The 23,256-nt window shown below is 36.4% G+C and overlaps 1 protein-coding gene across 2 annotated transcripts in view; it reads right to left on the bottom strand.

Moving 5' to 3' along the window:
• ZNF385D (zinc finger protein 385D) overlaps positions 1-23,256 on the bottom strand; it is a 412,620-nt gene that overhangs the window by 94,770 nt on the left and 294,594 nt on the right. For both annotated transcript variants that reach the window (XM_050891944.1, XM_050891945.1), the window contains one exon: positions 6,101-6,211. In XM_050891944.1, coding sequence (XP_050747901.1) covers positions 6,101-6,211 — 111 coding nt within the window. The remainder of the gene's footprint in view (positions 1-6,100; positions 6,212-23,256) is intronic.

Raw genomic sequence — 23,256 nt, 5'->3', positions numbered from 1 at the left:
TCAAATGAATGGCATGTGCAATTCCACAATTGAAATCAACATTTGTTTCTCCTTATGCTGAACTCCATAGTACAGGAAAGATGGTGCATTATTAGAAAGCAGTAGTGCATATATATATATGGAGTTGTATAACTATATGAATTATGTATATAAGTAATTTTTAATATATATATATAAAAATAAGTTAATTCTGGATGAAGTTTTATTCTTGGTGAGGTACAAGTGCTGCAATTAATACTGTACCCTTCCAGAGTAACACTGACTTTAAGGGGATGCTGAGCATCTGTAAATGTTTGCAAAAGAGAATCTCCTTAAAGAATCAGGCTGACGACTTCACAGAACACAAATGCATTGGTTTGGAAAGACCAGAAGTAAAATTGCCCTGAGATAATAGATAAATGTGCTCGATGGCTGGTAATACCTGCAACAAGTGACTTTGATTAAGCAAGCTGTGCATTACAATTCAAGCAGAAATTGTTGGGTGTACACCAAAGCAGGGTTCTAAATCTAAAGGTTAATTGGAAATCTAAATCTAAATGTAACCTGTAATTGGAGGCACAACAAAACATGCAAAGAATAAGAACATGTGGTTATAGCCACACACAGAACAGTGACTGAGGCAAAGAGTACACATGGCTTCAAATACCATTTAAACATATCTCTGAAAGTTGAAAAATAACAGATTTGAAATCAGAAGGGTGAAATGCTAAATAACATCAAGCAGTTAGCTTGACGTTATCAGCCTTTCCTGGTTCTTAATGGACCAGCTTTTGAAAGTTCCTCTCTCTTTGCGAACAGAGGCCACAGGCCGAGTGTGACCATCACTTGGCATGGACAAGAAATGAAATCTCTATTACCTCTTCTAAACCACAGAAACATGTTTGTAAGTTAGTCAAGCAGGAGGTCATATAATCTCTCTCTCAGCTCTGGGACTACACTCAGTGTTTCCTATCCATCCTCAGAAACAGGTGTCTAATTTGTTAAGATGCTCTGCTGACAGGGAGCCCACAACTGTCCCTACGTGTTTCCTTCTAGAACTTCACTACCGTTATAGTTAGAATTGTTTCACCAAATATTCCAACAAAAAATTCCTTGAATCAAATTAAGCTGAAGAATTAAACTTATTCTTCTATGAAAACCAAGAAACACAAAGATCAATTGGTCACTGTTCTCTTATTATCCCCCTTTCATATACTGAAAACCTACTATATTTTCCTTGTCTTTTCCACTGTACATCTATCCAATTCTTTCTACTTTCCCTAGCCGAGTGAAGTTTTTTCACATCTTGTCATACTAGTGGATGTCTTCTAAACTCTGCAACTAATTATGCTTTTGTTAAAGTGTGATAGCCACTGCTGTAAATAATTCTTCACCTGAGGCACTGCCAATTTCAAATACAGTGGAATACTTACCTGTCTATTGATAAATGTAACACTCTTGGGAAAAAAAATTTACCTTAGGATTAGTTGGGTGTTTTTATTTTTCTTTTTTTTTCCCCATTAGCAATTGTTAATGTATATTTGGATTGTGATTCACTATAATTCCTTTTTGCCCATTAAGCCAGACATTTCTCATTTTACTACTGGTGCGTTTAATTTTTCCAGTCTAAGCACAATAGTTTGTGCTTTTATTTACTGCACTTGTCAGAGTTCCAGGCTATTTTCTCCAACTGGTGAAGATAATTTTTGACTGCAATCTTGAACTTGCCACCTTCCATCAAGTGCCTGCCACCCTCCATCTAGGTGTCATCCAGAAATCTGGTATATGTACTCTCTATTCTGTCAGGCATATTGCTAATGAAAATTTAGAGTAGCAGCAAGCATGGAACAGACTCCTGCAGATCCTGACTTGTAGTGATCTTTTGTTTTGACAGGAAACCATCAGCAACTACTCTCAGTAGTTTTTCAATCTGTTGTGCAACCAACTTTTAACAATTTCACCTGGACCATATTCCCCTGCTTACTTTACAAGACTGTCACATAGGACTGTTTCAACCCTTATTAAAGCCAAAGTATATCACATCTATTTATTCCCTATTATCCATTAGACCAAATACCCTGTCAAAGGAGAAAATTAGATTGGTTTGACATGATTTGTTCTTGACAAATTCATGTTGGCTGTTTCTTATCACCTTATTATCCCCTAGGTGCTTTCGAATTGATACTTTAATCATTTGTACTGGATACCAAGCATAACCTAAATAGGATATAAGTCCTCTGGTCCTGCTTCTTTCCCCATGAAAGTTAGAATCATAGTAAATACTGCAGAGCTATATTGCGTCCTTATCCTCCAAAAAATCCTTCACTCTTCTTTTACTGGAACAGCACTTTTTGAATCCTGACAACTTCATACAGTTCAACTATATATAGATTCAGCAGTACCTTTGCTTTATAGAGATGGAGAAAAACAAGGTAAAAACCCAACAAATAAGGACTCCATGATGAGCATTCAGCTCATGATTTTCAGGAGAATATTACTACTGTTGCTATTGAAGTCAAACGATAATTTCTGGCTAACATATTTGGAAATATTTTTACAGTGTATCATGATGGAATTCAAGTCCTGTGAGTACATAAAAACGCTGCCCAACTCTTCTCTAAAGGCAAGCTGGATTATCACTCAGCCATCTGCATTACACGAGAGGGAAGAGAAAGAGAGAATCCCTTTGCAAGAATTGACCTTGTTAACAGACACTGTCACTACTTTGATCAAATGATGAAATTAGAAATGTGGGCAAAGGAAGATCAAATAGTCAAGACAAGTGATCAAAAAATGAGGAAAATTTAGTAAGCTCTTTTTTCCCAAGCCATGGGGTGGTTTGGGTTTTTTTTTTGTTTGGGGTTGTTTTTGGGGGTTTTTTTTTAGTGATCGCTTATGTTAGCAGAGCATTTACTCCTGCAACTACCTGTCGGCACATGAGTTGTCCTACTGAAGTCAGCTGGACTTCATTTTACAGGGTGCTTTTAGCAGATGTTTAATGTTTACTACAAAGCATGCATTTAACAGTTCTTCTGAACTGGTGCAATAGCTCTCAGCAGCTGCGAAAATCTAATTGGCAACACACACACTTGCAGCTAAGCACATACGTAAATGTTTTGCCCTGTATTGGATGCACAATGTCAATGTAAATGTTATCTCTCTCTCTCTCTCTCAATGAAAAAAAGAAAAAAAAGATCACTGCTTGAAACAGACTCCACAGAACCTACCTCTGCTGTTCTAATGTTTTTTCTCAGCATGGAGAGGCTTTGGTTACTTGCTCATTCCTCCCTTCCCTTCCCTTGTATGAGAAGATTTATTTTAAAAAGAAGTACTGAACACACAGCTGTCATGAAGATTTATAGATAACTCCTTTAGAAAGAAGCTAAATTATTTTAGACTATTGTACTGCCTTTTCTCATTTGTCTTTGAAATGTAATTTTGATACCATGTAACCAGAAAAAAAGCTCTTCTACTCTGAAAGACATCTGTATCAAAGGGAGAAAATTCTGTATTCTCTGCAAAAATGAAAAATCTCACAGACTAGTTTTATTGTAAACATTTTCATAATACTGGCGTGCAGTAGGTAAATGGAATTTCTATTCATTTCTCTCTGATAAATCCTATCTCCAGCATCTAAAACTAAAGACATATTGGTAGAACAGCCACAAAGCCCTAGGTTTCTGAACAGAAAAGCTATTTATTTTTGTTATGGATTTAAATCATGTTCAACAAAATACAATGAAAATGAAAGGTAGGAATATTCAGTAAATGAAAGCTTTTTCATAATAATAAAAGAAAAAATTACAATGTGTGTGCTTGCCATTCATATAGTAGAGTTATCAAAAAATGATAGCTAATAGCTCTTTTTTTTTCAAAGCAATCTTTCCTTTACCTCTCAACATTAAATCTTTAGTTTAGCACCTTTTTACTTCAAAAACTGGTGGACATTCAGAATTACCCAAGTAACGGAGGAACTTAGCTCTGCCTATTCCCCTCACATTGCAGAAAAACATTTCTAAACTGCAGTGGAATTCTGACTACTTATTATTTCTTGAAAAGCCTCAGCAGAGCACTTTGTGATTTTCAGCAGTAATAACTATATACACTGGAATGAGAAGAGACCATCATAAAGATATCCACAAATCTCTTCTGTGTGGTAGGGAAAAGGGGGAGAGATATCGTTCCAGGTTAATCAATGGGCAGCTTTTGGATCCTAATCTCTCCATCAATCAGCAACACTGGGATTGCTTTAAAAAATAGGTGAATATTAGAAGCAGAAAGTGAAAGATACTCAGCAAGAAGGTCTCTCTGTTCCATAAAGTTAATGATATTGACCTACTTTGAGAGAGGGGAGCATTAGAACAACCTTCTACTGAACAACGTTGGCAAATTGGAGTTCAAGCCTCTATCACTTGAAGGTGTGAAGGGACAACTAAATATCTGCTTAACAGCTTTTCTTCCAAGAGTTTGTGAACAGTCTAAATGAATAGATTTCTTCTGAAACCAGTTTTTTGGACACTGTATATGACTCTGAAAACGGTCACTGCTTCTTCCCCCTCTCTTCTTTGGAATCCTTTCTAAGAGCAGCAGAAAAGGAACAGTATGGGAGCATACCAGTCCTCTGACTAAGAAGTATCAGAGTCCACTGATATCTTGTTTGCTTCTGTATAGAAGAATTTTTATTTCAAACATTTTATTCTGGAAAATGCCTAGCTCCTGTCAGCTGGAAAATTTTCCACTCCATGTATCATTCCGAGTTGTGTATCTGCTAATGACTAAGTCATTTTAATGATGTCTTCATCCTTTCTTTTGCTTGGATCTTTTTGCAGACTAACAAATGGTATACCGTCTTCGAAAGGAGGTGTTTCACTTTGGTATGTAACACTGAAGTGTTTGATGTCTCTTGTGGCTATATACTATGTATGATACAGTGTGACATGCTTTTTCCTAAGACAAAGCTGAAAATTATGAGTGATGAGCCGGGCTGCTCCGTCACTGGGATCTACTGTGGCCCAGAAGTCTCCATCATCCCCTCTCCATGAATGGCTCAGTATCCACAGTCCTAATTCTAGCATCTGGTTTCTAAATGGAAGAGCCTAATTTGACTCTTCTATTTTTATCTGAGAGGGACACAACAGCTCCAGAGAATGTATTACCCTTCCTTGCACCACTGTTTGAGAATGATGTCAATGTTGTAAGATGAAGGTGTCCATTCAGTCCATGAACTAGAAAACCTGGAGTCATCAGTGAAAGTAAGTACATGATGCTGATTGGTCTGGAAATTGTGACAGAGATCTTGTTAAAATTATTTCTAAGGAATAAAAAGCTGAGGGGAATGAAGAGAGCTGCGTTATTTTCATCCCTAGGTGGCCAATCCTTAAAAGAAGGCTTCGAGGTTCAATTTAAAAGAAAGAAATAAAGGAGTTGTTAAATTCTAAAAGGCTTTTCTGTGACAGAACAGGTATTCCTCAGCAAGGAGCATCACAGCACAGTTTCCTTGGGTAATTATGGGGGATGGGTTTCCTCTGTATATTAGACATCATCTCCAGTTCAGCTTGCTCTAGTTCATTGCTGGAGGAGTGAGAGAGTATAAGGTAGGAGCCAACTGACAAAAAAATCACCTGCTGCTTTTTTTTTTTTTTTTTTTTTGAAAGCCAGTACAGGACAGAAACATTAAAATACAATTCTGGCTAGACAGAGATATTGTTGTAAGGGTAGAAAAAGGAAGTAGATCCACAAGGACTCTAAGTATATCTGAATAACTTCTAACATTTACAGGCTGAAAAGGAAGGCAAACATAACCAGGACTGGTAGAAGAATTAGGACCCAGCAAATATTTCAGCCTTATTAGCAGTAATGGATCAGCCCATTTTCCTATTTACACTTTGTGCAGCACAACTGAAGTTGATGAGCTTGCAGGGATATATCCGCAGGGAAAATCTGGCCGAGTGTATAAACAGTACCAAATAATTGTGTTTATTTGAAGCATCCTACAGCCTTTTCATCTGCTGAGCCACAAACTGAAATCATAACGTTTCATTTAGGTTCAATTTATGCAAATTATGGCACATCCTGGAAGATAAGTACATATTTCTAATCTGATACAAAATGATCAACTTACATCAGAATTAAATCTCAGCTGGCAAATGTTGCATGATATGATTTGCTTTCTTCGATGAGGAAGAGGAACCCCAAATGTATGATTTATTACAGCTTTTTGAATTGGGTCCATCTGTAAAGAGAGAAGAAAAAAAAAATAAAAGCTTTTGCTGTTCCACTGTATGCTATGTTATCTATAGTCTCAAAACAGATTCTGTATCTTGCCATACCATACCCCACACTACAGAAAAATATTATTTTTCTTTGAAAATGAATATTTCTTCTTCATGCAGTTTTACAAAGAGGTAATACAGAAACGAACAAAGAAAAGTGTCTTTATCTATCTTGAAATACATATCCTTAGTTCAATTCTGTATGCACCAGCCTCCCTTTACTGAAGAAAGCTAAAAGCTGTAAATGCTGAACAAGTTTACCTATCAAAACACCAATTTATGTTTTTTATATCAGAGAAAAGCTAGCTCACTAGATGAAACAAGAATATTTTAAATAAAATTACTAAGAAAAGGATCAATGGAAAAGTGAAGGAATGTTATATACAAATAATTCCAGAATAACACACAATAGGTCAGTATTATGAAAAAAATAATAATTTCCCAGGAACCAATAAATTAATCTTCTCCATAAAACAACTTCTACACAACCTATGAAAAATGAAAATCCTCCAAAGATTATTTTCACAGCCATTTACAAGAAACTATTTTGAATAAACCCTACTTTAAGGATGAATTTCGACTTTCATGAAAAGCATTATTCTGAACTAACCTCTACCAGAATGCTGATCTGGCAGTGTCTGCAAGTCAGGGTCCCATTAAAAGAATACCATTTTGGCAGAGAAATTCACAAAAGCTACTCAAGAGACATTTTTATGTGGAGGATTGAAATCAACTTCCCTAAATTCATTGGTCAAAACTATTTATATTTCTTTTTTACAAGAAGCTTTGGACAGCTATTTTTAAAATCTAGTAATAGCCTTACAGCCACTTGGTAAAGCCACTGATAGTTTTTATCGCTAAATTGTATTGTTAAAAGTTCACAGATTTTGGTGACACAAATACAACTAATTGTCTAACTCTGATGATAACGAGTATTCACATACGAGTATAATTCGTATGTGTCTTGAGAAAAAAAATCTTTTTCTATGTTTATAGAAAAGCTAGTCTTTTCTAGTCTGTTAGCAAAGCGTTATTTGATAAATAAAGAATCAGAGCTTTTCCTTAGAGTAATCAATTATTCATGGAAGCTGTAATGGTAGACAGTCATGGCCTCTATGGCAGCGAATCCAGAACAGATCGCTACAGAAATTTTGCATCACCTGACAGCTGTTCAGTGTCAGATATGAAATAGGTCATTAAACTAATTCCTGATGAAAAGAAATTCAGATTGGTAAGAAAAAAGGAACAAGGAAAATGGCAGAGCTTTATAGAAAGGTTTGGAAGAAATGCTCAGTTTGAACATCCTTTTCAATTTGATGTGAACGTGAAATACCTCATACATTTCTGCAATCACCAGCATAAAGGAACACCAGTCCCAACTAGAAACTAAGGATGCCACTGTAATATAACCCCAGAATAACACTGATGGCTGAAGTCAGAGTATATCAAGCTCTGAAACACTACAGCATGCTGTGTAAGACTTTCTGCGGTGATCAAACCATGTGCTAGGGGCACTCATTTTACTTAGTGACACGATCTTGAAAAAGCCCACGGTCCAAAAATGCTATTGTATAGACCAGAAAGAACAGTACCACATAGGAAAGTAAATAGACAGTAACAGCTCTTCTTTTTTCAACTGCTCCACTAACCAAGAGGTGACTTCTTATGCCAGCAGAACCAGTAGACCTGTATCCTGCAATTTTCAACACTAAAGCATGACCTGGTCTTAATCGACGCTATTTCACTGCTGCTGAAGTTTGGAGAAATTCAGTTCCTTTCACCACTGCAGGTCTAAAATACTCAGGGAAATCTCAAGCTCAGATATACGAATAAGTCAGCACATGGTAACAAGAAATTGTGCATTCTTTGATCCAGTGTAACTGTTTGCCTTCATATTAACCACAGTTGTGAGATAATATTAGTTTAGCCTTCAGTGTTAACATGTTAAACTCTTTCACATTATCTCACAAATGCCATAAGTTAAGAAAGCCAACAAAGCAGCTCTCTAAGGGCTGTATGAAAGGTACCACCATGGTTCATAAGATGGAACAACTAATTTTTTGAGTTGGATTTACCCATCCTCACAGTAAGAATTCTAGCTCCAAATGGGGTTGGATTTCTGGGGGAACTGATGTTCACATATTGAGAATGAGACAAATAATTTTTTAGAATTGAAAAAAAACATGAATGTGTGGAATAGTTTGTCTATTTTGTATTTAATTTTATTTTGGTCTCATGGAAAAATGTGGAGTTTCTTTCCTAATACTCCACAGATTTTCTCTTGTTTATCTGCTGATACAAAAATCCATCTGCACACTTACCTTTCTCTTATCTAAAAATGCAGACTTCTAGATACACAGCTACATGGCCTTATTGTGAACTGGATGATTTGTGTTTGTGGCTCTAAATGAAGAATTGTTCTGGATAGCCTCCAAGTTGATCAAGAAAAGCTGCTTCAAAGTAAGAATCCCTTCTCTGTCAATTGCTCTTTGATACTGTAAAGCAGAATTAAACTTCAAAACTTAGCCCCAGATTCTAATAAAGTTGGGGCAGAATGCTGGAGTGGTATTTGACATTATTATTTTTTCCTGGAGATTTCATTTGGGAAACACCACCAATCCATACATTTCAAATAAACATCCAAAAGCACCAGATAAGCCTCCAGAAGTTTTATGCACGAAATTTGAGAGAGGTAACAGGATACCTAGGTGCAGCATGATAAGCACTCAGATCTCATAGACACTGGAAGACAGAGAGGAGCCCTGCTGAGAGTCAGAGGAACAAAGAGAGGCAGCTGATTGCCAGAAAATAGAGAGCAAGGATTGCAGGGAAGTATAAAGAGGGAAATAATATCATGTAGCTGAGATAATCAGCAAGTGGTGAGATACTTAACAGAATCTCCAAGCACTTCTAGGCTCACTGAATGTTACTAATTACACATATAAATCGTATTTCAACTTATATAAGCAGTATTTGCTTTCAAAATAAAAGTTATCATGATAAACTTTGATAAAATCTGCTTTTTACTCATTACTAGTGCTACATTACAATCATTGGGGTTTTATTTTATTTCTTAGATGCAGCTGATTTAATTTACTCCCATTTACAGTGAAGGACACAGAGGTTTGCAATTCACATGAAAGATTATGATTCAGCTGTCAAAGCTGTGCAGGAGAGCAAGGTTTGCAAGATGTCCCTTTACTTCCTCTCGCCAATGTATTTCCACTGTAAGTTACGACACAGAGGGTGAGCTGCCCTGTGTTTGACTTGTTCACTACCTTTTGCTTTTCTACTATCCAGCACTAGGTATCTCTTACTATGTAAAGCAGGCTGTGTCGCACTTTTCCTTGTGGTCAGTCTAGGGATAGCACATTGCTCAAGGTTCACTGCCAACCACAAGGTAACTGTTAGTTTGGGCAATGAAAATAAATATGAAAGGTTTCATATTTCATTCAGTCAATTTTTGTTTTCAATACATAAAATGCACAGCAAAAATATCATCTATGCTTTAATTATTCAAGCTGAAATCTGTGGCAAGATGATATTATTTACTTTCTTTGCTCAAATACTGTACTCCCTTCACAAGATCTTCAGGGGCTTACCATACTTCAGCAAAATCCAGGCTTAAACCGAGGGCATGGCAGAAGCTGGCCCCTTACTTCATTTTCTTAACTTTCACCTTACCACTCTCATTTGGTTTTGCTTGCTTGTTTCAAATTCAACCTTGTCAGACCAATGACCTTAGCCGTGTTCTTCTTTGTTCTTGTGCTTACCATAGAGCACGAAAGAGCTCTTTATTTTGTGGACTGCAGATGAAAAGAGTGGCTGTTGCATGAACTCTTCTGGATGAAACATTACCACAAAATCACCAAGAAGTTGACCCAGGAAATCCCATGTAATCCGACCTGCCTGGGCAACTTTTCTAGAATCACCATAGCTGCTATCCTTGAAGGCCTTCAATGGTCAGGTCTCCATCTCATTAAATTTCACTAAACACCTGCAGAAGGCAGAACCCAGGCTGGCAATTTTTACCTACAGAGAAATTTGATCCTTTGGAAATGTAAATTTTACATAATTTCCACAAATAATTACTAAGTGTTCTTCTTTTTTTTTTTTTTTGTGAAGAATCTTTTTTTATGCTGAAACTGAAATTCAAACACATAGCTCTTCCTGAATTACAACAAATTTTTAATATATATGATTTTTATTAGTCTTTTTTATGTGACTTCTTATCCCAGAGGCATAAGAGTATGCCTAAGTTAAAAACAACAACAACAAACCAATAGCAAAGGAAAGCATGCCAGTTTAATCCATAAAGGCTCAAATCACAAAAGGATATAAACCAAAGGGAGCTATTTTTATTTTATTTTTTTTAATTGTGTATTAAAACCAAAGAGCATAACACGAGCATTTCAAATGCTTGAGGTTGGCAGTAAACTAACGGAATTGCACTAATGTCTATAAATAAAAGCATCCAGGTCAAAGGATGAAGATAATGTGGATGCCCAGAGCCTGTTCAGAACGTATGGTAGGCCTAAAACAATCAAATAAGAAAGAAAGTATTTTTACCTCAAAGCCAAAGAAATTAGCTGCAAAAGATTGACTCAAATCACTATGGTCCTATAGTAAATGAGCAGAAAAACACATCAGGTCATTGAAGCTCTCAGGAAAAAATTGCTGTAGACCATGTTAGTGGTAATTTACGAAAAGATTACCCACCAGAAGCCTGACCTCCATTACTCAAATAGGTAAGTGACTTCAGTGACACAGCTATCAACACCTCTCAGGACTTCTTAAAATCCAGATGCTAACACAATGCAATGTTACAATGAAAATAACATTAAAGGAATGATATTCTGAGTACAGTTTCTTACTGTAGGTCTGCATTTCTACAAACATATTTAATTGTAAGTACAAAAATTAAGTCAAACAAGCACACTGTAATATTATTATACTTGCAGGCACGATATTAATATTTCCACATATGAGTTGAGACTTATGTGAACATCTTAATTGTAAAATTGATAAGAATTGAAGATAACTCAGTGGGGGCTCCTTTCGTTCATTCTCCTATGTTCCAACAAATGGTGAAACTAATAAGAGCATTGGAAACAGCGTAAATCCTGTACCAACCACATACACAATGCCTTACTAAGCAAAAAAGAACAAAATATTATCATATCCTCCACAGTTTATACTTACTGGTGACTTAATCCATTTTTAAAACTGCATGATGGATGCAGTTTTAACACGAAACAGTTCAAACATAAAACTGCCTACTGCATTATAATTGTGACATACTAGTAGAAACACAGAAGAGCAGTTACTAAAGCTATAGGAAAGCTCCTCAATCATGTAAAGCCACTGTCATTTATAGCTGGGGGACTTTTTGAACCAGAAATTTTCTCAGGGCATAATTTGACTATTTCCAATTGAGAATTGAGCAGTTCCTCTCTGATCTCAGTCACATCAGGAATTCATAATCATTTCCCCTGCAACCACGCTGGTCAATTGTACAGATGCAGCAATACTATATTATATTAAGTTGTTAAATTATTACCTATGCAGAAACTCTGATGTTTTGGAGAACTACTGGACATTCAGCCTTAAGTTGCCCATATAGAGTGCCCATATTATGGGCATTGTTCAGCTGAGTGGTAGTTCCTTCTTCTCCAGGAGATACTTGGCATCTATTGCAGCTGCACATTCAAGCTGGAAAAAGCATGTGGAACAGGTCTAAAACTTCCATGAAGTATTGGACCTACGAGGTGTCACACATTGCAGTTCCTTTCTGTGCGTGCACATCCATCTCAAACGCCTTGAAAGTATTTATTAACTGTGCATGTTAAAAAAAAAAAAAAAGAATAAAAAATCTGTGCAGCACGAGTAGTAGGTCTGATGTTTTCCAGAAGTGTCAGACCTATAACTTACAATCTACCTGATGCGTCCTTAATATACTGGTGTCCAGGTCAGAAACAGAACAGTTCAACAACAGCTCAGTGATTTGATCCTAAGTATATTTGACATTCTGTATTTCTATAAGAAATACGTCCCATTGTTAGGGCTAGCAGTCCAGGGTTTTTTTCCAACATCACATTAATCTGTGAATAAGAATCTTATAAACTAACCAAAGAACACAATTCAAAAGGAATGTTGGGAAGAGCTTAGTAAGCATAATTAAACACACAAAAAAAAGAATGTTCAACAATATTTTGGTTTCATGTGCAAGTAGAACAATATGATGTCAAACGGTTAAAATACATGTTCTAGATGTGCTACCATGCATGGTTTATCCTTTTACAGCTAATTTATTCAGTATTGCCCTAGTAATTATGGTGAATAATTATGCAGTGAATTGAACTTCGCATTACACATCTTTTCTTAGTGTCTACCATTTCTGCTCTTGTCAGTGAAACAGGGTAGAACTAACCCGATGCTTTTCATGTACATAAACCAGAAATATTACTCAGCCTAGTTAAATATAAAATAATTCATATAAAATACCTGCAACAGCTACAATAATGTGCAATATTTACACAAGAATTACTTTTCTTTAAAAAAGTGATATCTATCAAAAAGAAAACTGTAGTCACTTCCCAAACAATGTAACTGGTTTATGTAACTTGAATAGTACTTCAGAATGAATTCCCAAAGTAAACCTTTTATTCTCTTGTTGAAATCTTATAAGAGGGTAAGGATTTATCTTTTTGTTCGTTTTGGTTTTTTTTTAATGGAGCTATTTAATTGTAGCAGTTGTCTAGTCACCTTTCTGATGTGACTCTCGTATTTCTGTCTTGCATTCTTTTTTGTTATTTTTTTCTTCTAGGTTTTTCCACTTGGCAATGAGATGCTGAGGCAGCAGCAGTATTTCTGGCAAACTGCTTGAATATACAGAAACCAGTCAGAGCAAAAGGATTTGCATTCACAGTGGTATTGCACACAAATACTGTAACCACATAGAGATTATGCAAATCCTTATACTCTGATTGTCTAATAATGGTTGTCAGTCAAAAGACAAGAATTTGCATATGCTAAGGCTAGTGAGAATAATCACACAGTGATTATGCTAATCAAACACACTAAACAACATGTGAAGGACTGTCAAACTGGAACAAATCTGTGTGTGTATGTGTACGTATGCTAAACACACAGTGTTAAAAGAACATTAAGGTTGCAGATCAAGCCCTTAAAAACATGAAATGTCTATAAGCCTTAATTTAACACCTTTATGAATTTACATTTTTGAAATATGTTCACGTATTTTTCCTGAAATATTCTGGCTTTGTTCTGTTCAGAAGATGGACAATGTTCACTTAATGAGCAACTGTTCAATGTTGTGTTTTGTCCAAGGGGTTCAATGAATAGCCCTAGACCTCATTTATTGTATGAAGCTGAAACCTCGCTCCCAATGGGAATTATCAGGCTATTTGTTGGCTCTCCTACGGTCTTCATTGACACAGGATGCGAGTACTTCGCAAGTATAATTAACTTATTTTCAAAACTTCTTTGTTAGATAAAAGATGGTATTTTCTCAGAAATGAGGAATAAAAGTGTACACTAGTTCCAGTTACCCAATTTAATATACCTATTAGTACTTACTATTATATTGCCTTTCATATGTTCACCACACGGCTCCTGACTTCAGATTCATCTGTGAAGGTGCTACGCAGACTAAACGCAGCCTTACAACTGCAAGTTGGACTCACAATCCGTAAAGTTGTCTGAGAAAGTTTTGGGTTAAGTGACCTGCCTCACATCTCAGAACAGCTCTCCGGGTTGGTATTCAACTGGTTTTCTGGAATGGGATGGCCCTTTCTTTTTCTTCAGTCTCATCTCATTCAAAACATGTTTTCCAGTTTCTTCAACAAACAAAGCAAGAATACCACGGATAATAATCTTTCTAATTACAAACCCATGATTGTTCCCCAGTGCTGATACAAAGGACACACAAAATTCTACCAGACCTAAAAGATTCTCCCAAAAGAGAGAAGATGAAAGGTAAGCCAATGTGCCATGTTTGTCATATTGCTCAATTATCCAGTGGACAATGCTCAATACAACAATTGCAGCATAAGAACAGACTAACATGAAACAGACCACCTTGAAAATGGGAGAATTACTCACTCCACTTCTAGTAGGCATTACCAAAGTGATGTGGAAAGAAGAGGTGGATTGTGTCTTTTCAGTTGCTCACTTAAATGAGGAGTGGCAGATGGTAAAAATATGACTGAACCCAAAACAATTGCTTAAAACAAAAAGAGATAAATGTTATACTCTCTCTAAAGATATCTCTAAAGATACCAATAAAAATAAAAATCTAAGGTTCACAAATGCCATTTGTTTTCTCAGCTTCAACCAAGAACAAAGCAAAAATAAGCTCATGAGAAAAAGAACATATTAAAAAAAAGCTAAGGGCATTTTCATGTTTTGTGCTTAAGAAAAGAGCTGGGAACAAAAGGTTGGCAGGCATAATGGGGGTTACACAACAAACTCCCAACAGCATCATTCATATGTGAATGAATTTCAGAAAACCAGACCAAATGTTATAATTGGTATTTAATAATAGTGGGTCTTTCTAATCACAACAACAATAAAAGCAGGATGTGTGCCAGACAGAGAACTGGCAGAGAGGCACTTGATTCACTCTCACAAGTGAATTGCTCACAAGTATGAGAGTCCAAAGTGGTCTCTGCAAACTACTACATGTTTTTCAGAGAAGTGACTGTGTACATATGTGTTTAAGGAGTGGGAAAATAATTCTGCAATGCAACCTTCCTGATCATGCTGCTATGCTTTTTTGGCCTATTTTAAAAATTCTTCTTATTTACCATTTCTATTCTGGTGACTCCAAAGAAACCATTAAGAGCTAAGGTGTAGAGTATAATTAGAATGTTTAAAAATATACATTCTTACCTGAAAAAGTCCAAGGGATGCTTCATTATTAAAATACTCTATCAAATCTATAGTTTTATAATGTTTCAACACATTTTGAAATCTTAGTGAGTTAAGATTTAACGCTGGGAGAAGTTACACTACTTAAGTCATACTTGTGTAACCAGAGAATAAGAGACTAAAAGGGACCTCAACAGATCATTTAATCCATACCTCACACAACGAAAGGAAAAAAATGTTATGGGGACATATATTTTTATCCCGGGTTTGGGGGGGGGGGGGGGGGGTGAGTGAGTGAGCAAATATTTTCATGAAGCAAAGCCTAAAACACAGCAGTTGAATCTTGGAGAGAGAGAAATTTTTCAGATTCCCATCTTATAACTGTTTCAGAGTAAAACACTTCAACATTTCAGTTGAAACCTTTACCAAAGCTGCTCTGCTTGTTTAGCCACTAAGTCTCTGACAACCCTTTACAAAAGAGTATTTAGAAAATTATTGAATTTCTCTCCTGGTTCTTAAATGGATGTCTGTCTGTCTGCAAAATCTGGTAGAAGCATTTCACTTCAGGTGCAAGTGTAGACATCATTTGCGGGTATAATTATTTGACCACAGGCGCTTTTTTCTCTTTTTTTTTTTTTTTTTTAGGTCAACACTGAAAAAAGCACGTAAAACATCTCCACTCCTTTTTCTCAGAAGAAATGTTCTGCTGTCCTTAAGAAAATTCAAGGACATAAAACTATGTGACTAACGTCATCATATTGCCTCACATCTTGAGATTCAAGACAATTTTATTTAAATTAATTTCATCACCGGCAGTCAACACAGAAAAAAGATGTTCCCAGAATCTTCACATATGAGAACTGAAGTGCTGTAGTTTGCACATGTAGCTGAATATACCCTTATAACAGGTAATGGTTAAGTATGAGGGTAAATAATGTGCACAGCTATATTCATAGACCTCATACAGATCACTAAGAGCATTATATCTCCTTGCATGCGAAAAATATGTTAACTTTGCTCGGCTCATACGTTATGGTCCATAGGAGAAGTCATTAACCTGCTTACTTCCTCCATAACATTATTAGCTCTAAAACCTGCCTGAATTTTTGAACCAGGATGAGACTGTGTGTTCAGGAAAGTCAATTCCACTAAGAGAGAGAAATATGAAATTGGAAAATGGAAAAAAAATGTAGTAAATTATCTTGATATAGTTTGTGAGCTTACATAATAATGCAAATAAACCTTGCTGTGCTTAGTAACTACGTATGCATAAACAACATTAGAATTTGGTACTAAGCTGAGCAAGATCCCAGGAAGATGAGAGAAATAGGTGGTCAGAAGGTGGCTTGCATTTTAATAAGGTATTTGTAACTGCAAAATTAAGATCAACCTGATTTCTGCTTCACACTCTTTAGGATGCAGAAAGTAGGAAAAGACAGAAAAGAAATAATTTAGAACAAATGGAGATTATTACATTATTAAGCCAGCTCCCCACCAATTGAAACATCTCACATATTCTTCATGGTACAAACCCAAAATTATATTCCCTTTTTATGAAAAGAACACACTTATACCTGCACTGGGTACCCACATAGTGACTGTACTTTTTGAGTAATTCTCTACAGATTGCCACTGAGGTTCATTCGAAATCTCCTGTCAGTCTTAGTGACTGAATCATTAGTGCAATCCTGAGTGCACTGAACAGCTGTGGAGAATATAGTTATGGCTCATTCACTACTTGAAGTGCTTTAATCCCTTCCTACCCATCTCTGAAATGTGATGCATTAAATAATTCTCAACGTGTTTTTATACCATTTGCAAGAAGATGAAAAGTTAACAGCGTACATTTCCGTGCAATTTCATCTTTGAAGCTTTATCTGAATGATATTTCAAAATTAAAATTTAGAAAAAAGTATTGCCAGGGAAGTACCATTCTGGCCCTGGCTTCTGAGCTTTTTGTAGATCAAACCAGAACTAAATGAAACCAAGGAAGGAAAGAAAACCTGTTGTTACTTGTGTGCATACAGAAATACTAGCCCAAAAGTTCAAGATATCTCAAAACAGGCTTAAAACAACAATCTCCACTCCTTCCAGGAGTCCACTACTGTAAATAAATATTAATATATCTACAAAGTCACAAATGTGGAGGTACTAGGGGCCTTCAGTTTCTGGGACTATTTCAGTTACTTTTGTTTTTTCTGTTGTGAAAGGACAATATGAGAAGGGGGAATTCATTCAATTCTTCACCCTCATGGCCGATTGTGACATGGTTTCTTTCTATACTAGTGATTTGGCTTGGACCTAGTTCACTTCTTTTCTTGAATTCTCTGGTTGTTTAAAGTTACTTCATGTTGATTTTGGTCTCTCCATTATTTTAGGTCAAGCAAACCTAAACTGGATGCCCTTATCCCAAATCAGCTCCGACTATATTGGTGATGTATAGATCCCGACACACACAAGGTAGTCAGAGTTTCATTGGCCAGGTGAGGGCTGTGGTGCAGGCTATAGTCCAGTGCGTAGGAAGGGATGCTCTGTGTCCCTCCAGGGTGGAACCCCAAATGAACTAATACATGCGGATGGGAACCAGAATTTGGGCAAAAAGGAAGGGATGAAGCAGCTAGACACTGAGCTACTGCCAGCAAGTGGCCTTGAGAGCTCTTCCGTCTCCTCAGCCGACCCCCAGCCAGAAGGGCAGTATCACTTAACATTCAGTGAAGCTAGGGTGCTGTTGAGTATTTTGAATTAATCAGGTTGAAAAGGATTTCATGTATATTATTAACTTAAACACAATAGGAAGTCTCATCTGAGTATTTCACAGTGCTTTAGAAAGACCACTTACAGGCAAGTAATTAACATATGAAAACTGAGCTGTACTAGAACTTTTGGCAAATCCACTTGTTCTCATTCACAGCCTTATGCCTTAGCACTAGACAGCACAGGCATAATTGATTCAAAATCATCTATATCTGGAGTACCTCACACAAGTACCTATGGATGTGAAGACAGGCAATTTTATTGCCTGTGAACTGTCTAGTTGTTGCCTGCAAGTCAAGTACTTAAAGACATCTGCACTGCTAGCATATCTTTTCAGAAAAGAAACTTGACAATGCACAAACAGCCCAGCTCTGGTTATTTTGAAGGATTCATTTTTTGTGAAGAAACTTGACAATGCACAAACAGCCCAGCTCTGGTTATTTTGAAGGATTCATTTTTTGTGTATAATTTGATGCCTATGGATACCATATGGGTGCATTGCCTCTGCTTTTGTGGTAAAAGCTCTGCCCTGGAGATATCTACAACACAGAATAGGTAAGAGCGACCTTATAAAATGGCAGCAACTAACGAAAGAATTCTGAAAAAACAAAGACGACACCAAAAGTGCAGTGCAAACCCCGGAGGGTTTGCTTCTACCTTCTTAGACGCCTGCAGGGCTTTCAGCCCTAAGACTGGTTTTATTTTCTACCCATTTAATTATCTGTGATTCTAAAAATAACATCGCCAATGAAAATGACATTCCTCCTGCTACTATAAATCTCTTTTAGCTTTATACCAAAGTTATATTAGAGATGAACCCTATCCACCAGGACTTAGTCCTGCTTATCTTGACACTCTGATGGAACACGTTCAAACCAAGACTTGACCTTGGATCTCAGCTTTGACAATTATGTCCAGATCTTAATACTTACATAACTACACACATTCACGTGCCAGGATTAATCATTAATGACCAGGATCTTTGTGACACACTTAAAAGGCCAGGAAACTTTATCCTCATCTTACAGATAGGAACAGAGTAAGTAATGGTTCAAGGTCACTGCAGAGGTCTGTGCCTGAATGCAGAGTTGAACCCACCTCTTCCTCCACCAACCCCTTCTTCTTAGCTCAGAGCAGCGCCCTTGGCCAACCCCTCACCACACTTCATGTGGCTTTTGGTTCTTGTTTCGAAAGACAGTCTGACCTAGCAGGAGGGAAGCTTTTACCCTGGCAACTCTCAGGAGCAGCTGCAGGCACAAACACTTCTGCTATGGGATAGGATAATGAAAAAAATACTTTTCCTTCAGAAGCAGCTGCAAGCTTCAGTGCTCCAAACCTCTACCCTTCTCCTGTGTCTTCTTAAAAGTGCTGCTGCCTTTTCAGGCACTACTGAGAAAACGGCACTTATTGTAATCTCCTTGTAATTTGCGTAGCAGATTGCCTCTGCAATGGTTGTGCCTACAGCTTGAAAGAAGAGGAACCCAGGAGACTCAAATACAAAATTAAAAACAACAGTGTAGTTCGTTATATTGAAACGGACTTGTATCTGCTCAGACCCTTCCACACATGAGAAATCCATGTTATTAAAAAGGGCATCTGTGCAATCACCAATTTGAATTTATTCTTGGAAATTTTTTCTTCTTCTTTCCCCTTCAAAAAATCTTCAGTTCACACTCTACATGAGGAGCCACACAGCACATTCACAGCATACAGCAGTGTCGACTGATGCTGAAAAATCCAGTATGTTCTTTAGAACCATCCATTAACTGTTTACAAATGGCATTTCTGAAACATTGTCGTTCAGGTAACTGCTTTTAGTTTTCCTTTCAGATTTATGATTACTGAAATGGCATTACCAGTGCAGTGCAAATTCTCTCTTTCTGTCACTTCTTGTCTTTCTCATTATTAACTGCAACTGGAAGTTTAACACTTTAAGTAGCATTATGCTCTTATCAGGGTGGGGATTTATCACATCAGTTTTGTATCGATAAGACAATACTACACCAAAGGCACACAATCAATGTAGGGTTACATCACCTTTTGCTGATCAAAACCAAAGAAAAACAAGCCAAAAAAAACCACGTGGCAAAAGCTTTTATGACACCAGGCAGGTCAGGTTTCCCAACTGTTAACATTAAACATGAACTCAAGTAGAACACACCTTTTCCTGGCTGCTCTCTGGAAGACCAGCACCTCATCAAATATGCTCCTGTCTGCAGCTGGTATTTGAATTTGTACTCTTGTTTGGCCCAACACAGTGTTTGTCAGACTTCTAACCAGGGCATTCATGACGACTGTAATGTGAAAATCACAATGACATCTTCTGGCAGGAAGTTTCTCCTCTGTGGAGCCTCCACAGAAATCCTAGACAGACTACATGTGCTTTCCTTAATACTCTTTGAGTAGAATGAACACTTTGCTAATGGTGGTCAATTACTATGCAAATATCCAGTAATTGTACCAGTCAAAAGCAAAACATGTTACAAAAGGCACTTAAAAAACCAACAAACCACAAACAAAATAAAACCTCAAAAAACCCAAGTAAAAGCAGAAATGAGAAATGACTAGTACAAAGCACGTGTTAATTATTAACAAAGGGAGAAAAATTGTTTCCCAGCCTAAATTTTCAAAACCTATGTTGTCTACAATGACGTAAATATAAAGGAGCAAAGCTACAACTTTAAACTGGCACATTGCAAGTCCTATGTTTCTATAATTATGCTTTTGCTGTCTAAGATTAATCAGGGTAGTTAATGATGCAAAAAATTACATTTATAATCCAGTCTGAATACAGCTGTACTGCAAGCTAAGATCTAAGTGCCATTAAGGTAAATGGAATTAATGGGCTGTCCCTGGCAATCTTTATATCTATCAGTTACTAATTAACATTCTTCTGCAAAGAATAATTTATGGGGGAAAAATACATACAGAAGCAATAATGTTAAAACTTGCAACACACTGCGGTCACAGGGTAGTTGTGCAGCTGTAATAGACAATGTGTTGTGCTCATTTCAACAGAGAACAAGAAAGCGCCAACTGGCACTGCAATCAGTAAAATCTTTTATGTTAAGTCATTTATTTTATATGGCAGCAAATTATTACTACCAAGGATGAACTTTTGTGGGAAATGTCGACTTCAGCTAATAATGAAAGGACTGAGCAGAAGCAGCAATAAAAACCTGGTAGTTAAATTAGCTACTAAGAAAAATGAACACTGTGTGTTATCTTTGTAGATAATGTAGCACATTTGCTGCTTCCAATGTATGACTCCCAACTTGATTACTGATTTTATGCATTCAGTACTCACATTAGTTTTAAAAGTGTTCCTGCCAAACCTTTACCACAATCTTAATTTGGCTCTCTTTTGTTTTTGACTTCATGACATAAAAAGCGCTGCATAATTCTTTAGAGTCCTTTTTGAAATCCTCCTTATCTTCTTGCCTGTGAACCTATGCACCATCACTTCACATACCAGGAAATAATAGTAGAGAATAAATCTTACAATGAACACCAGAGCTTCAGAGGCTATTATATGCCTCACTTCTTTTTGGAAAACAAAACAAAACAAACCCCACCAAACCACAAAAAACACCCCAACTCCGTCGAAACACTCTCCCCCCACCCACAAGACATCGCTAGGAACAGACACACAAGTGAGCTGTGGCATGAATCAAAATCAAATGGTGACTATTGCATCTGAAAAATATTCCCCTCACTAAAGGCAGTAGTATTTAGTGGTTTTAAACCAATATCAAGATATTTAGAGGTTTACTTACAGCACGAGAACAAAAATGTTAATCATTCTGAACTTATACTTACAAAAATCCAGTTTAGAGTTAATCCTTCCCATCACTGATAACAGCATTATTCCAAGTAAACATCATAGAATTAGGATGATTTTAATCTTCCCAGATGCTGACCAAAAATGGTATATAACTACGACATGCTATATTACTACCAAAAATGGTAATAATAATATTACTGGTCTTTATATAAGTGAGATTCATTAAATAATAATGGCATTCCCTATGTTTCATACTTAGTCCCTATGTCAGTCACAAAGAATTTTAAGTTTATAATATAGACATGAAGATTGACACTAGTCACAATTTAATGCCTTCCAATTAAAGTTGTAAAGCAACATTTAGGATATTTGTACATTTTTCTAACTTAGCCAGTAAGATGCCAGTGATAAAAAAAATCCTAACTTTAGAACTTACATGAACAGCTGTTTTGCACACACTGTAGATAATTAACAGATAAGATTTTTAATTAACTCACAAAGACTTAGCATAATTTACCACATAGGGAAAAAAGCCCCTGACCCCTTGAGAAAATTAATTATACTTCTATAAAAATATGTTGTACATTGGTAAGAATTCCATTCTAATGCTATAGGAATAAGCACTAAGTATTCTAACACGCTGTATTGTGAATATCATCTCCTCCCTTTGTCACTCCACCATGACCTCCCAAAAGAAAATACAGTCTCATTCAGAATTACCTGTCTGGACTGTAGAATTTTAAGCAGTAGGGCAGGAGAAGTTTGTTAGAAATAAATACTGATTTACAAATGTTGATAAGCTTGCAGAGAAAAGAAGGAAAAGTCTATAAACCCAGTATCAAAAAATACAATAGAGCTAGTGAATTTGCTGCTTCGAGAGTACAAAGAGAAATACATAATTTCATTTTTCTGAGGGAATTGAATGAGATAACAGATAAACCCTGTCAGGATGAATCTGACTGCAATGCAGTAAATGCCAAAGTAGGTGTCCAATATTTCCATTATACAGTCTGGCACATTTGTAATATAACTAAAAATACCACATATAATTTCTATTCAAATCATTGCTTTTTAAAAAATTATTTTTAATGGTTCTGATTATAAAGCATATTCAGTTAAAAAAAACCACAACTCATTTTAGAGCTTTTCTCTGGTGCTCTGTATGCTAGTGCATCAGACATGGTATTGCAGGGCCTAGTAGTGCTTCTATACTGAAGGTTTTGGCAGGCTTCCCCACTGTAACCTCTCTGTTTAGAAATTTATAAACATTTTGAATTATATGCTTTTGCTCTGAACTTTATAGAAAGGAAAAGAAGTTCTTTTCTAGGGAGGGTATTTATTGACCTAAAATCAAAAGCAAATGGAAACACCATGTACAGGTATCTTTAAACACCATGTTAAAGACAAATATTTCTGTAATGCAAAAGGAAGGTAAGTAAGACAATTACATGATAATATGGTTCAATTTCTTTGGTTATTTGCTTTTAATAATGAACATTATATTAGCAAGAGAGCTGGACTGACCATTCTGCACAGTGGAGTTCTGCTTTTTAGTCATCTATAATGCAATGTGCT

This window comes from Gymnogyps californianus, chromosome 2 (assembly GCF_018139145.2).
Source record: "Gymnogyps californianus isolate 813 chromosome 2, ASM1813914v2, whole genome shotgun sequence".
In the NCBI taxonomy this organism is placed as follows: domain Eukaryota; kingdom Metazoa; phylum Chordata; class Aves; order Accipitriformes; family Cathartidae; genus Gymnogyps; species Gymnogyps californianus.
The sequence above is the reverse complement of the archived record's forward strand: the minus strand, read 5'-3'. Positions and strand labels throughout refer to the sequence as shown.